The sequence below is a fragment of the Enhydra lutris genome, unplaced genomic scaffold, assembly GCF_002288905.1.
Source record: "Enhydra lutris kenyoni isolate GAN:26980312 unplaced genomic scaffold, ASM228890v2 scaffoldscaffold37, whole genome shotgun sequence".
Classification (NCBI taxonomy): domain Eukaryota; kingdom Metazoa; phylum Chordata; class Mammalia; order Carnivora; family Mustelidae; genus Enhydra; species Enhydra lutris.
In genome coordinates, this window is record NW_019154121.1 from 31,696,495 (window position 1) to 31,713,176 (window position 16,682).

Consider the following 16,682-nt stretch of genomic DNA (forward strand, 5'->3'; position numbering starts at 1 on the left):
TGTGACCTGACCTGGCCCGGCCAGCAGGGACACGTTGGACATAGGACTACGCCTGGGACACGGGAAGCACTCCTGAGCGTCAGCTTCGCCATCACGGAGACTGTACAAGGCACGGAGGGCAGGACTGCCCTGCCCTGGCCCCGGGACCCAGCCCATCACCTCTCGGGCTCACAAGAGTCTCGTGAAGGAAGGAAAACCGGCCCACAGAGCAGAGTCAGAGAGGGTCAGCCACCCGAGCCAGTGCTACGACAGGGACTCGGACCTACTCTTCCCAGATGCCTGTCCTGACGTGCTACACGGACGTCCGCACACAGGCCTCCCCGCAGCGACCCTACGTGTCGTCCCCTCTGCTAACCCTTCAGCCTCGCCGGCCTCCGTTCACGGCTGACGGTGGGGAGACCTGCTCTGGCCGAGGCTCTAACTTCCTTTCCCATCGCAGCTGCTGTGTGAAGCCAATGCCCAGGGGCTCTGGGCAGCATCCTGGGACATGAAGAAGGGAAGGGCGGGCAGGTGGGCGGGGGCGCAGGGTGTCCTGCTGGCCTTGGGTGCCTGGCTACACACCCAGGACCACACAGAAGCTCCCTGAGCTCCCACCAGGGGCGTCCAAAACCAGAAGCTCCTCCACCGAGCACAGCTGGGCCCCGGGGGCTGCGGTGTGCCCTGGGCCTCCAATCAGAATGCATCAGGCCCCCAACCACACCAGGATTTCTCAGACAAACGTTTGTGCGGGCATCAGGTCGCCCGGAGCCGAAGTTACCACCCAGAGGAACCCGCAGGAACCCCTCAAAATGCCAGTCCCTCGGGGATGCCAGCCCGAGAACCCATCTCCCCTTCCTGCCTGGTCACCCTCGGAACTCACGCCAGCCTCTCGCGGTTACTTGCACTAACACTAGTGCTTCCGGCCCAGCGCTGTTTGCCAGTCGTGGGTGGACACAAATGACTTCATCCAGGCCCTGGGGGCTCCGGCCGTTGGAGGCGTCCTCCCTTTCAGGGACACGCGGGCTGGCGGCCCAGGGGAGCCAGAGGTTGACGAGGGACGGACGGGCTGCTGCGTCAGAAAGTGTTAGCAGTGTTAGATACGAGGGTACATTTAGCGCCGCACTGGGACGTGCCCGGGCTGCTCCCCTCACTCTGCGGGGCCTCCTCCAGCACGGGGGAGGCCGTCCGGGCAGAATGTGCCCTCTTGGTCCATAGCCGGCGAACCACTAGGAGTTTGCAGACGAAGCTCCCTGCTGGGCACTGCCGCTACCGCATCACTTTGCTCTCAGCCCCACACGGCAACACAGAGCAAACTGTCCCGTCTCTCCGGCTCTGTGTACAGGGATGAGGTCCTTCCCAGATCTGTGCAGGAATGACTTGCTGGCTGGTGGCTGAAGGAATGCCTTGCCACCCGGCCCTTCGAACAAACGCCCATCACTGCGGTGGGCAGACGGACCAACAGACATCGGCTTCTCCCTTCCAGACACAAGTTTCGTACAGAGTGACAAGGTGAGGTCGATAGGTCTGGCTGTACCCGCTTCACGGCTGTGGGCAGGCACGAAGGCATGGAGGCGTCTGGACCCGCGTCTCCCGCTGGGAGCCCCTTGGCACGCTCCTCTCCGGGCTTTCAGGCTTCCCGTATCCCGCGGGCGGGCAGCCGCCTCCCTGACACGCCGGTGGAGAGGTTCCGGGAGCAGCGGCCTCCTGAAGCCGGCTCAGTGTCTGGTCCCGGGCCACCCCGTGGCACAGGCCCGCACACTGCAGATGCTCAAGTAAAAGTCAAAGACTGAGATCCACGACGGGAGAGAAAGGAGGAGAGTGGCCGGAGCCCAGAACGGATGCGGGCCTTGCAGTGAATCTGGGACTGGCTTCGGGGGAACAAGTACCAAATGTCGCCGCTGCCACCTCAAGGACTGAGTCTGGTTCGCTGGGGAAGGTGTTCTGTGGCGTTTTTAGTACAAGCTCCTAGAGCGTGTTGGGGAGGATGAACTCTGGGGGCACCTGGGTGGCTCTGTCAGTTGGGCGTCTGCTTCCAGCTTGGATCGTGATCCCCAGGGTCGTGGAATCGGGTCCCGCATCGGGCTCCCTGCTCTGCGGGGATCCTGCTTCTCCCTCTGCCCCCTCCTTGCTAGCGGTCTCTCTCTCTCTCTCTGACAAATAAAATCTTAAAAAAGAAACAGAAACGGGATGAACTCCGAAGCAAACGGCCACCTCCTAGGACCTTGCCGTCAGCAGCAGCAGCCACTCGGCACGGCGTGGACCCCGGGCCCCTCCCAGCGGGACAGACCCAACGGGTGCGGTGTCCTCCGGAGAGCATGGAGCCAGCAGGAGCAGCGGCCCCTGCACCCCACCTGTGAGCATCTAAGCACACGCAGCTCACAGACGTGGCCTCGGAAGGACGCGCAGGTCCACACCATGATGAGCTGCTGTGGCTCCCGTGCTCCCGGCCTGGCTCAGCCCAGCTTCCTTTTGGGTCCCCTAAGGGAATGCCCCAGACATTCACTCCCTGTTAGCTTCTGTCCGTGATACATCAGTGCCACAGACACGCTTGTGCCTCTTCTGTGCTGGGGCTCCCTGCAGGGCTGTGGACCATCGTGCTGTCCTGTGTCCTCCGTTGGGAAGGGGCGCTCTAGACCCTTCCCTGGGGTCTGTCGGGGTTCAGTCGGGACTGCGTTCCCGTGTGGAGAGCTGGACGGGGAGGGGGCCAGATGACCCTTCTGAGACCGTCTCATCTCACTTACCAGCGTCTCAGTCTTACCTCAGGGGCGAAGTCTTCCCCCCAGGTCCTGGGCATATAGGGGAGCCCTGCAGGCCCGCCACAGCCATCGCAGAAAGCCTGCGTGCAAGGTTGGCCCTGGGCCCAGCTGGGACTTCGGCCATGGGCGGGGGGATGCCCGCTGTCCACCCCCAGCCAGCAGCGCTCCCCACGCCTTAACAGCTCAGGCCGTGTGGGACGCAAACGGGTGACAGGGAGCTGCGGGGGGTGGTGCCTGGAGCCGCTACCGTCTTCCTCCTGGACCACGTGGCCTGGGCTGTCCTTACTGTCCCGTTCGCTCTGCATCTTCAAATGCGTGGGGAGAACCGTCCCATAGACATGATGCTGGCACAGAAAAGGGGTTTCTGTGTTCATCAGAAACTAAAAAACGAGGACAGATGCCTGCAGCCTTGCAAAGTCTGAGAAGCAGACACAACATCTACCAACCGGGTCAGCGGGAGAAGCCTTTCTCTGTCCTGAGAAAGTCACTCATTAATAAATAATGAGAGTTTCTGGTGCAGAGCCCAACATTCCAACTTTATTGATACAAAAAACGAGTGTTTAGATTAGGAAGAAATTACTGGAACAGACACAGAGGAGCCTCGCTTACAAGGGAACACCCGTGTTTCACCACGAAACAGAAAAATTCTGTTCTTTGGCTTTCAGGTTCTCATCCAAATTCCACCAGTAATCGTTGGAAACACGCTACGGTACATTTTTGCTATTTGCCGACTGACGTCTTGTAAGGTCAACGCACCTGTGGATTTGAGGACACTGGACCCTGGCTCCCGGGGAAGCTCAGGGCTGGGCTCTGCCAGCCTCCGCTCACGTCTTCACCACCCGGTCCGTGTACAGCTTGTCTGACGTGTGCACCGTGTGGACAGACCATACGGCCTCGTGAACGCTGAACTCACCGCTTCTGGAGCGGCAGCTTCCCGACAATGACATTTTCCGCAAAGGCACAGCCCAGCCTTCTTGTGCGTGGGAACACCAGACGCTCTGCGTGTGCGTGGGGGCCGTTTCCTACAGCGAAAGCCCAAAGACGTGGAGAACGTAGCCGGGAACGGTGACAAGCACGTGCTGACGCGCGGGCCGAGAAAAGGACGCAGCTGGAGCGTTGCTCAGGCTCAGCTGGGAACACGAGAGTGAGGCGCACCTTCTTCTCCCTCTGCGCCGGTCTTCCAGCGACCCCAGCGGTGCCGTACTGATTTCGGGCGTGCAAATAAACTTGCAAATACAGAATCACAACGAGTGAGGGTCTACTGTGTTTCCTAGAGTCCGTGTGACGCATGTTCGTGCACATCGATGACCTTACTGCTTTTGTCACATTCTACAACCTAAAACTGTCGAGAGAGCCTGGCCCAGAGCTGAAGGGGCTTGTGCTGCGCGTGCCCGTCCTTCCCAGCTGTGTGCTTTCAGCGCACAATGCTCTTACGCCTGCAAAGCGGGGATGATGATGGCGATCGGGGAAGGGGGTGGGTGTGCTCTACACTGACCCCATCGGCTTCTGCCCCGTCTTTCCAGAGCGGTCTGATGCTGCTCCGGTCTCTGCTGTGAGGTCCACACTCCCGGGCCTTCGTGGGCACCCACGGCTTCTGCATGCCACACTGCCTCGTCACGGAGGCGCTGTCCTCGGTCTGCAACAACGCAGTGGATACAAGGGGCAAGACCGGTGGCTTCTGTCCTGCCTACACGGCTCTAGGATGGCGAGCTCACGATCGCCTATGCAGGGGTCGTCCCGGGAAGACCCGGCCAGAGCCCCACGGCCTGCCTGCTGTGAGACGCTCTGCTCCGAGAGCCCCGATGTCGCTTGACTCAATGTTCCTGGAGGACCACAGACCTCCTGGCAGCCCAGCTCACCTGCGGTGGAAGAAAGGACACTCGGTGGAACCCACCTGCCCAGAGGCAAACCCTTCCTACTCCAGCAGAGACTGTCCTCAGGGTCTCAGCCTGGGGAAGCCCGTGGGCACGCCCGTCCCACGAGAAATGCTCCAGGGGCCCCTCCTGGACACCGTCTTAGGAGAATGAAACCACACACCGTCATTGGGGGTTGATTCCCTGTTAGGACACAAATAATACAAAAAGAGACTTCCCTGAGATCTTGCAGCATTCACGGATTTCAAGTTTCCTTTAACCACTTTCAGCAAACCGTATGTGTGCACACAGATAAACGGGGTGTCTCAGCACCATCGTTTCTGCCGGGGTCGTCTCCGTTTTAAAGACAAGTCCAAGCGGTCCTGAGCCCCGTAAAATGTTTCTACTTGGCAATTACTATTAATTCCATCTGATTCTAGGTGATGTTTGTGTATTTATAAAGTAACATGTGCTTATGTGCTTATGACGTATGTGACCATCACTCACTGTACTGATGACTACTCTTTCCTTTTCAGTCCCAGGACAGGCTAACAAAGAACAAAGTAACTTCTTGCATTTCATGTTGACATATTGCTGGTTTTCTGGAATTTCCCCACCCATCACCTGCAGTTGGTGGAACACAGCCCCACGGTCCCTAACCTGCTGGGGACGAGATCTCTGCCCACGTCCCTGGAGAAAGTCGTTCCGCCTCCGTAACATCGGGGAGTGACAGACAAGGCGGCAACACTGTCACGTGACTCAAGGTGACCTTCTGCTTGCTAACTGCCACCGCATGGCTCTCTAATCCCACCAGTTACAAGACACGGAACTCCGCCCGCTCAGCCCGGCACCTTGTGGAGGATGAGGAAGGAAGAGGTTCCCTGATTAGACTCTGTCTCTCTTATTATCTAGCAGCGGGCCCAAAACACAGAACAGGAAAAGTCCCGTCCACGGAGCACGCCGCTTGGCCGACGTGATCTGGGTGGCACCTCTCCTGCTTCCTAAGAGATCACGCAAGACACAGGAGTGCGTCTATCAGGCCAGCCTGGACAGCCCACAGAGAAAACAGCAGACACGGCTGTGATTTTCTGTATAAACCCCGGCAAAGCAGCCCATTGTCCTTAAACAGACACAAGCCTCAGGAACTACATCTCTCGACTCTGGGGGATAATAAAATCACAAAGTGGGGGCCTGGGTGGCTCAGTCGTTGGGCATCTGCCGTCGGCTCAGGGCATGATCCCAGAGTCCTGGATCGAGTCCCGCGTCGGGCTCCCTGCTCTGCGAGGAGCCTGCTCCCCCCTCGCCCTCTGCCTCCCCAACCCCGGCTTGTGCCCTCCTGCTCTCTCTGTCGCTGTCTCTCTCTCTCTGATAAAATCTTTTTTAAAAAAAGACGACTGCGAGCATACGTGGCAGCAAGAGACAGTTGTAAAGTTAGTGTTGGCGCTTTTACAACTAACGCAGACGTGAACGCTGCACTTTCAAATGACTCACGCTCCTGGGAGTTGTTTAGAAAGTTAAAATAAAATGCTTCTGATAGAATATTTAATCAAATGTTTTCTACTAGCACAGGCTCGTCTTGGCTTGACGCGGTGACCTGCGCTTTGTCTGTTTGATCCCGGATCACACCACGGAAGGACAGGGTGGAGGAAAGGGGGGACGGGGAGATGATGCGTCATGGACAACGGACGACGTATAGGTGACAGGGGTCGTACAGAAAGAGCCCGTGTCGATGCAAGCACTAAGACTTTTTCTCAAAATCCTAATTACGGCTTAAGCATCTTTCTACATTAACTTTTCTCACCTATGGGCTACGCATTCGGTGAACTGCTCCTTCTGTACCTTACTCATTATTATTTTTAAAAAAACTAAAATGCTAATAAAGAGCCCAAAGTTGCCCAACAAAATCCGCCGTTCTGGAGACTTGCTGTGTCTGAACACGCGGAGGCCGGGTGAGAGCAAGACTTCTTTCTTCGCTTCTGAAGCCGGCCGCCCAGCTGGCCCCCAGCTGAGGCACTGGACAGACACCCACGTGCCCGGCCAGCCCCGGGAGAGCAGACGCAGACGCGAGCTGGTGCAGAGCCGAACGCCACAGCTGCCCCTCCGGCAGCGCCCTCCTTCCACAGATGGACCAGCCCCAGAGGTCCAGCTTTGATAAGGAGGCCGCGACTGGAAAAGGGATCCCGGGGTGATCCAGGACAGCCTGCAAAGGGCCACCGATAAGCAGGCCACCCGCAGGCTGCCTCTACCGGCGTCCCCGCCCGGCCACGGGGCCGGACCGAGTGTGCACGCCATCTTTCCCGAGAATGGCGACCCCGCCACCCGTTTCTGAGGACTCCCAGCTCCCTGCTGGCCGTCTTCCTAAGCTGCCCCTCCCTCTGGGACACGTGCAGTTCGGTACTGGACTCACCCAAGCCGCCACGAGCAAACTGCAGGGAAGCGAGTCTAGTCTGGGCGCTACAGAAGCACCTCTGCATGCCCTATCCCATCTGTGTCAAATCCCCAAATCCTAGAACTCCATGAAATAGCAAAACTATGGACACACGCATTCCTAAGGCATACTTTCCATCACCACACAGATTCCTGCCTCCCCAACAGCAGGCTGTAACTTTCCACAATACCTGATTTGAGGAGACAGAGAAGAAGGACCGAGAGAAGAGTCGTTTCGTATCTGGGTGAGGAAACAGAGGCTTACCAAGTTGCTGAGTTAGCATAAGCCTTCACCGAGACACAACATAGACGATGCGCCTCTTTTTCTTTTTTTTAAAGATTTTTTTTTTAATATTTTACTTATTTATTTGACAGGCAGAGATCACAAGTAGGCAGAGAGAAGGCAGAGAGAGTGGGGGGAAGCAGGCTTCCTGCTGAGCAGAGAGCCCGACGCGGGGCCGATCCCAGGACCCTGAGACCATGACCTGAGCCGAAGGCAGAGGCTCAACCCCGAGCCCCCCAGGCGCCCCAATGCTCTCCCTTCGTAAAGGCTTGGGCAATTGCTTTACTGTACGGATCGTCTCTTGTTTGCAGTTACTGTGTGGTCATGTGCCGTTCGGGAATTCCTCTCTCTCATTAGGGGACACCTTCCTCCTCTCTCTTCCATGGAATATTTGGAAAAAACTGATGATTCCGTATTTATGTCTTGACTTTGCACATTTAAAGCATCTGCTTAGGGAAGAGCTCCCGGGACAACTTACTGTTTTCCATTTGGAACCAAGAGATGATGTGTTTGGTCACAGGAGTCCTGTGCCCCACCAGCAGGGGTGCCCGGGGGGCAGAGGGGCCATGGGGACCACCGTAGGGACCAGAGCTGCCCAGAGGGACCACCGGAGGTGCGTGCGCCATCGCAGTCGGCCCCCCACGGGGCTGAAGGACTCTGGGACACAACAAACAGTGAATGGCTAAGCTGCTGGTGACCAACAGAGAAACAGCAGCCCCTGGAATTCTGGACGCAGGCTCCGTCCTGGAGCCCCAGAGAACCAGGCAACGGCTTTTTGGTGCCGGGAGCACGGACAGGAGCCTCCCGGCCGAGCTGCCCGCTGGCTGCGCTCCAGCCTGGCCCTTAGTCTCCTGACGCGGAAGCTCACTCCGTTCGGTTTCTCTGGACATCACAGCACCGCGCGTCGCAACCCACAGCATGCCACCGGGACACGTGGGGGCTGGGTTCCATGGCACCCTGTTGTGGCCACGTTATTCGTCCCCTGCCCTTCCTTACAGACTGTAGTGCCCACGTGCGAGGAGGGACGGCCTCCCTCCGGGGCTCCCAGCTTTCTCGTAGGGACGGCTCCTGGGTGAGGTGTCCTGGCTTGTCTACACCACAGTCCCGCAGACGTGAGCGTGCAGCCTCTCACGCAGAGAGCGGCCGGAGAGTGAAAATGAGTCCTGCTCGGTTCTCCCGGGAAGATGAGGATGGAGCCGAGCACAGACAGGCGGTCTTCACGGGCAAGAAATACGACGTGTACTTCACCACCCGTTCAGTTTTATTTCAGTGTAAATGTAACTTTATTCACGTGTTTAGGCATTTCTTAGTTTACATAACATTTTTTATTTTCATAGCGTATCACGTAGGGACCCCACGGAGGGCTGAGTAGTTGCACACTTAGCACTGAGCCCCCCAAGGTCTCTGGCACTGGCACCGGGACGCCCACCGGAGCGCTCACAGGTGAGGCGAGGCGAGCTTCAGCAGTCTGCCCAACGTTGAGGGCCTCGAAAAGGCACCATAAACCCAAGCCACGTGGATTGATTCACTCACTCCCTCACCCACTCCACCACTGAGCAAACACTGGGCTCCGGCCACGTGCCTGATGCCGTCCTAGGCACTAAGACGCGTCACGGGGAAAGAAGCCCGAGCTCTGCGGCCAAGGAGGGCGTCGTCTCCTGGAAGAGAGGAAGGCGCCGCTCTTCCCTATCGAAGAATCATTACAGAAAACACAGACTCTCCAACGAAGCCCTAAATACAGAGACGTCCAGTCCAACACGCAATCCCACCGTCTCCCCAACGCCCGGCACTCACAGGGTCCATGCAAGCCTGGGCAGAGGAGCCGAGTGCGTCACTCTTGACCGTGAACCGACCCGTGGTTCGGTGTTAGAGCAGATTAGTAACAACAGAAGTAACGGCCTCGCGGTACAGGCTGGCTGGGCTGGATGTGGACACGGCGTGCAGGCGACGGAGCTTCAGGGAGAGCCCCTCAGCCTTGGAGCCAGTTATGCAATGTGTGGGGCCTCCCCAGAGCAGGATCCCGTGGCACAGCCCACAGTACTCCCGACCACCCACGTTTTACAGGCAGGGAGACGGAGGCCGAGAAAGGCTGTGTTTTCACTCTGCCCCTAAGCTCCGAAGCCATTTCTCAGTAGGGAGGGGCCCAACCGGTACTTGAAGGGTGAATCTCTTCACCCACCACACAGGGACTTGCCCGAATGAGAAAGGGCCGTCTGCCACTCACGCGGAACTGCCACTCGCCAGCACACTTCCAGCGCGCCCCCCGCGGGCTCCTCGTCCGTCTGAACACAGGGCTGGGGCCGTCATCACATGGCGACGTCTCCTTGAAGGCACCGTGTCGCTGTCTCCAGCCACCCCAGGGGATCCTGGCAACCTGGCAGTGTGTACCCAGGCCACGGCCAGTGCTCCTGCTCCGGGAGGATGGGGGCCCCTTCCTTCTCTGTCCTTTCACGGAGGCATCCCGGGCCCAGGTGCAAAAGGGGACGGCATCCGCCTGTGAACCCCAGAGCTTGTAGGCCGAGGACATACCAAGCTGGGGTACAGTCACCATCTCCCGGGGCCCCCACAGGCTCTGGGTCTCACTGTGGAGGCTCCTGGCCGAGTCATGCTTGTACGTCCCCAGCACAGTCTCTGTCACCGCTGATCTGTGACGTCCTGGACGTTCCCCAGATCATCCACAGCTTGTTGTGACCAGGTTCCGACCCTGTGTCCCTCTTCAACCTCCTCTTTCCTGTCCTTGTGAATCAGAGAGACAAGACAGGAGCCAAATAACCACAGTTCCACTCTAGGAAACAGAAACTCCCACGGATTCTTCCACTGTGGAAGGAGGGGTGGGGGTGGGCGGGGGTGTGAGGCGTGGGAAGGGGGGATGACATGGGCGTCACATCCCTGGGACTCATGGGGCCGACTGGGCTGGGCAAGACTGCTCCGGCCCCCGGCACAAAGACCCTAATGGGAAGTGTCCAGGCTGCGAGTTCCCACCACCAAACCTTCAGCAGCCGTTTCGAAAATCAAGAACGCTGTGTTTTCATCAATTCCGTAAATCACACAGATGGGAAACTAAACTGCCTCTTGCGCCCTCCGCTGAGCCCAGCCTTCTCGGGGCTGAGCGGAAGCCTCTGCTGCGGCCCTCGGGAGCAGCGTGGACACCGGCCCCCACCGGACCATGGGTCCCCGCAGCACCACGCCCGATGGCCCCGGAGGGAGCGGCCGCACATCCGTCAGTGCTGCTGTGAACAGCCGTGATTAGATTACAAAGCCCTCACCGAGGCTGCGGTGCGTCTGGTGCCGTAATTCCATCAGCATGCTAATGCCGTTTTAATGGTCTCTAATGATGTAATAAGAAATAATGGAATTTACTTGACAGCTACATAACCATTAACAAAACATATTAAGTACAAAATCTCTGGCAGCTCCCGCCTGTGCGGCTGCCTCCCCCTCTCCTCGAACAGTGCGCAACCCTGAGAACGTGTTCCTAGGTGCCAAGAGCTGTCCCCCAGCCGCCCCCTGCTGCGCCTCCACTGCCCACGTCTGTCCGGTGGGTGCCCGAGCTCAGCATCATGCTGGGCCCTGGGAGCGACAGTGAGTGCACACGTGTACACCACGGCACACGCAGCACACGCTCGGGCACACGTGCAGTCACCAAGGACCCCAACGTGCAGGGCCGACACTAACCATGGCCCTGGGAGGACCAGCCCTAGACTGGAAGCAGGAGCCACATTCAGAGCAGGGGAGACTGGGGACACCTCCATCCGGGCACAGCAGCTGGGAGGACCCTCTGGAGTGCTGGGCCCCCAGGAGAGCTACGGAAGTACCAGCCTCTCGCCGGCTTCAAAACATGGTGGCGGTGTCACGTTTGGCTCCATGGGACATCGGAAGCCCCCAGTTTTCTGACCAGGGAAGAAACTGTGGCAAAAGACATTCACAAAAGCTTTGGTATGGCCACAGCTCACCCAGAAAGTGCTCCCCAGAAACCCCCTGTGCCCCGGTTGTCCTCAGATACTACGGGGGTGCGGTGGGAAGGGCTGAAGTGTGTGAGCACAGATCCCAGGGGGAGGCCAGCGACGGAGCAAGGGTAGCCAGCTCCTGCCGGACGTCCCCACAGGACACCCCTGCCCCAGGCTCCTCTCCCACTGGACACCTCCCACCAGATGCCTCCCCACTGGACACCCCCCACTGGATACTAGTCTGCCCACTGGACACCCCTCCCCCCACCGGACACCCCCCACCAGACACCCCCTACACTGGACACCCCTTCCCCCACCAGATGTCCCCCTACTGGACACCCCTCCCCAGAAGATGACCCTTCCCAGACCAAAAGCCCCTATAGTCCTGAGACCCCCACCCCCCAGCCTGCATCAGAAGTCCCTCAGTCCCAAAGCTTGCCATGCCTCACGCTGGCCTCTGGCCCTCCTGCCACTGCCCTGAGACTCTGTTAGGGGCCTGTGAGCCTGGCTGAGGCTGTGGAGAAAGGGAGGTGACCGGAGGGCAGCACAGGAACCGCGGGGCAGGGCAGAAGACCAGCCAGACGTGCGTGTTGACCTCGGACACTCAGGTCACGCTCTCTCTGGGTGTCACCTTCCTTCGGCAGGAAACGACACACTCTCGCTGCTAGAAAAGCCGTGGGCAGGTGCTCGGCGGTTGCCTGCTGTGTGGACGGCTCAGTCCCACTGCGTTCAGCAGGCTGGTCTGGGGGCTTCCGGCCTGGCTCAAGCACAGCTCCCCTCCTCGGTGGCGGGCTCCGGGTCACAGCCGCCTGAGCCGCCTCCGGCCAGAAGGCACCACGGCTGCTGCTGAGGCTCTCAGCCCCCGAGCTCCCACCTGTCCTGAGGACGGCCCTCCTCCCAGACCGCGCTCTCTCCGCAGCCGGGGCCCAGCCCATGAGGCACACACCTCCACTCCCGACCAGCTAGCACTGGCGGGCAGGGACCTCTGCCTTCTGCCTGGTGCACACTCACCAGAGCTCAAAGGGAAATCATGAAAATGCAGTAAATGCAGGCCCCAGTGGGGCCAGGCCCAGTTTCACCCCGAAGCCTGTCCATGGGGTTTCTCTGTTGTCTGATGCTCTCGATAAGGGGCCTGAGCTGTGGTGACATTCTCCAAAGGCTCAGTCCGCCCCGGCCACTCCTGGAGCTCCTCCCGGAAATGCAAAGTCTTGTTATTACTTCCAGTCACTCCCGGAGCTCTCACCTCTATCGAAGGAGGCGGGGACTCGTTCAGCCAATGTCCCCGCAGCCATGTGTCTGCGGCACCAGCTGCTGAGTCTCAGGGGCCAGATTCAGCATCTCCTGCTTATGGGCAGAGGGGTGAGGACCGCCCCGCCGTGGCTGATGGGTCAATGTTGGTGCAGGCCCTGCGCTGGGTACCTGACGTGAGTGTGTCAGGGACCGCTGGGACCCCTGGCCTTGGGGTCACCGGTAAAGACCACAGACGAGCCACATGTGGGGAGCTCAGGAAACTTCCCTCCGCTTCTCTGAAGGGAACAGTCAGCACCTCCAGGTCAGCCATGCTCTCCTGTGTGATCTGTTCAATGGCACCCATAGAGACTGCGCCCTGGGCAAAGGGCCCCGTGGGTCTCCTGAGGGCACACTGCGTTCCCGAGCCCAGCAGCCATGCCCCCTTCTGCAGGGTTGCAGAGAGACGGGCAGAGATGCCTGCGTAGACCGGCACTGGAGGGCAGGCCTCAGACAAAGAACGGTTCTCAAGGGTGTCTGAGATGACACGCAGGACTGAAAGCCCTCGGGGCTGGCGTGTGGCTCAACTGAGCAGGGAAAGGTGTAGTCACAAGTTGGTGTCTCCCAGTCTCGCGGCTCCTGCCCACACTCGCGATCTCCTCTCCAGCCCTACCCGGTGCGGCGTCAGGACCACCAACACTCACCTAGAAGCCTCAGCGGTCCCAGGTCACTCGGGCCTCCACCGGTGTCCCTTGTAATTCGTTCTTCATAGCTGGAAACTCTCTAGACGTAGTCCCCAGCGGCCGGCAGCCCACAGGAATCCCACACTCCTCACGAGGACCGCAGGGCCCACCTGAACTGTGCTGCCTGCTCCATGCAGCAGGTCGTCCCTCCCGCCTGGTGGCAGCCGGGAACCAGCCCTCCAGACCTCATAGCCTTGGGCCCTTTGTTTCCACGTGAACGAGGCCGCCGGACCTTTCCCGCTCTGCTCCTGTGCCTGCCGGAACACCCCGGCTCCACACTGGTACCCGGCTCAGAGATTTGTAATGTTTGTGGAATGAAAAGCTGCGTTTTGGGGGGTCTGGGTGGTTCAGTCGTTAAACGTCTGCCTTCAGCTCAGGTCATGATCCCGGGGTCCTGGAATCGAGCCCCGCATCAGGCTCTCTGCTCAGCAGGAAGCCTGCTTCTCCCTCTCCCTCTGCCTGCTGCTCCCCTGCGCATGCTTCCTGGCTCTCTCTCTGTTAAATGAACAAATAAAATCTTTCAAAAAACGAGGAGCAGAGAAAAGCTGCATCTTGTAGGCGAGCATGCTTGCTGGGGCAGAGACAACACAAGAGCCCTCACAAGCTGGAGAGATGGACTGGACAGTCGTCAGGTGCACGGGGCCCAGGGAGGTGAACCTGGGCTTCCTGTTGAGACGAGGACTTGGCCTTGGCCTCTTTCTCCCAACTTCTGGCTCCTTCCTACCCAAAATAAAGGGCGATGAACTTCCAAATGAGCTAACAGCAGCAGGAACAGAGCTCAGACAGCCCCACAGAGTGGCAAGACTCGCGGACGCTCAAACTGTATTTGCAGGACAGAAGGGCCCGGGCTGGCTGCTGGCACCCACAGAGCTCGCCCGAGCCTCTGACTCCCGAGCGGCTCACAACACACGCACCGGTCCGTCCCGACAGAGGTTCTGGCCTGTCCTCCACGTCCGGACCGACCCCCACCAGCTGGGACGTGCCAGTCTATGTGCTCCTGCCCTCGCTTACGAGTCACACTCTGTCCACCTGCTCCTGCTCAGGCGCATGGCCCCGTTCTGGGCAGCCTCCAGAAACGCGGAGGCGGCAGCCCTCACCGCAGACTTGACCGGAGCCTGCGCCCCGGTCTCCGCAGCCACCGAGTCTGCCCACAGCCTGTCCACGGGCGACGAGAGGGCTGGCGGTTCTCGGGAGACGTGGGGTAGTGAGCACGTGGCAGGGTCCGCACACCAGAGCCGTTTAGGAAGTGCTGACTTCTCACGGACCCGCGCCGTCCCCGGGCTTGCGCTCATCTGCAGCAGGTGGGGCCCCAGCACCAGAATGTTCTGGAGTGCGCAGGGCTGAGCACCGCGGCCCCAGCGGGCCCCGTCCTTCCAGGAGATCAGAATTCTTACAATTACACTCCCGTTTCATCCGCACTTAAACAACGCCCCAAGCCCACCCGGAATTTTCCTTCCGTTTCCCTCCTGAACTGTTTCTCTGATATAATTAACGAGAACCCCAGGCACACAGTTCTTTTCCTCGCAGACCAATTTATGACATGGAACCTGATGTGAGCAGAGACGCCAACCCCGAGACCCCGCACTGGCACTCACGCGATCTCCGCGAAGACACTCATCGGCACCTCCAGGAGACGCGCGACTCTCTCCATCAGCTCCTTCCCCTTCTCTGGACTCAGGGGGCTGTTGAGGAGAGTGGGGGGTGGGGGCAGCGTTACCAAATGGAACTCATCAACACTTGAGAAGCCGCGCGTCCCCCCGCGCCCCCCCGCGGCGCCTGTGGCATTCCTGTCACATAGTGACCAGACTCCCGGGGCAGCGGGGATCAGGTGCTTCTTCGGGCATGATGAATCACCTGAATCTCCCAGCAATGAGACAAACAATACGGTGCAAATGGAATTGTTAGAAGCGTAATGGGCCCGTGATGCAGCGACGGCTCAGCTCAGCCTTCAATAAAAAACAGAATAAGGAGGTGGGCGGGGAGGGCCGCCAGGAAGGAGGGAGAAAAGATGGGAGACGGAGGGGAAGCAGATGCTGAAAATCGAGTTTCAGGATGGGCGTCAAATGCACAAAGGGAAAGGGTTTTTAAATGGGTTTGTTTCTAAAATGAGTGACGTGCGGGTGAGAGAGAGGTGAGCGGGACACGTCAGAAGGTCAGCGTGGAGCCCAGATCTGCAGCAACCCCTGGGAGGGCCGGGGTGCTCAGAAGCGATGAGCCCCAGGCCCGGGGGGTGGGGGGGACGGCCCTGCAGTCTCTGTGCAAACCCGAGTTCCAGGGACAAGTCCCGAGTCCCAGCACACAGCTGTGTACATCATGCCTCGCCTTTCGAGGAACATTCCGGTTTGTCGTCATATAAAACCTGGGCGCAGCCGCCACAGTCCTCCCAGCTGGCCTCTTGCTCTCTCAGCCGGCGTGTGAGGGACGAGCTCGGTGCAGCTGCAAACAGACCGGACCTGCCTCCCTGGGCCTGCGTGCCAGCCGCACCTGGGCAGCAAAGCCACGTGTGGCTATGGATTTAACTGTGTCACCCAAGCGCCACGTGTTCAAGTCCCAAATCCAGAACCTCAGAATGTGAGCTCATGGGCAGAGAGGTCACTGTGGACCATCATACTATGATGAGATCATGAGGGAGATGAGATCCTAATCCAGTGTCCCCGGAGTCCTCAGAGGAGGACACGCACAGGGTGAGTTGGGAAGGGTCCAGGATCACTGCGGCTCCAAGAACCACTGGGGTACAGGGTGCGAGGAGCCAGCCAGGCCCCAGCAACCCAGGCCCTGGGAAGAAAGGGACAGGAGGGGTCTATGGCTTGGGAGAAGTGACGGGTGTGTGATGGCCCCAGGAGGTGACCCGGGAGCCTGCGAGAGAGAAGCCATGGGAAGGAAAAGTCGGGACTTCTCCTGTGGACACATCCTAAAGGACGGAGCCCACATGGAGCGCCTGAGCCAGGAGCAGCTGGGGGGCAGCCTGCAGGGGACGGCCACAGCAGGAGTCCTGGGGACAGAGCCCTCAAGGAGGGGCCAAGGGCCCTTGGAGGCCCCAGGAAGAGACGGAGACGCGGGCTGGGGTCAGGAGCTGCTGGCCTGCCCTGCAACCCTCCCGGGGAGTCCCACGCAAGTGTAGCCATAGTGGGACGGACACTCCCGCCCTCCAACGAGAGGCTGGTAATGAGCCACGGCCCCTAGTCACCCCCTCCGCCTTCTCTCAATGGGGACAGGACCGGAATTCTGCCTGGGGATGCCAGTTTCTGCAGGAGACTATTCACCCACAGCCCGACCTGCGCCCCACACCCCATGGGCTTGTTCTAGATCTGCCAACCTGCGGGGTGCTGTTCTGCCCTCAAGTGAGAAAGGAGAGACCCAATGCGGGTCTGTGATCAGAGCCCCTGCTCCTCCATCCACTTCCCAGGAAAGAGCAGGATGCCCAGGGCCGGGGACCCTTCCAAGAAGGACAGACAAGTCCTCCAAGC

General features: G+C 59.4%; 1 protein-coding gene across 1 annotated transcript in view; it reads right to left on the bottom strand.

Moving 5' to 3' along the window:
* The window catches only part of LOC111154447 (protein tyrosine phosphatase, receptor type N2), a 650,145-nt gene that overhangs the window by 394,990 nt on the left and 238,473 nt on the right, over positions 1 to 16,682 (bottom strand). The window contains exon 10 of the mRNA XM_022514054.1: positions 14,811 to 14,897. Coding sequence (XP_022369762.1) covers positions 14,811 to 14,897 — 87 coding nt within the window. The remainder of the gene's footprint in view (positions 1 to 14,810; positions 14,898 to 16,682) is intronic.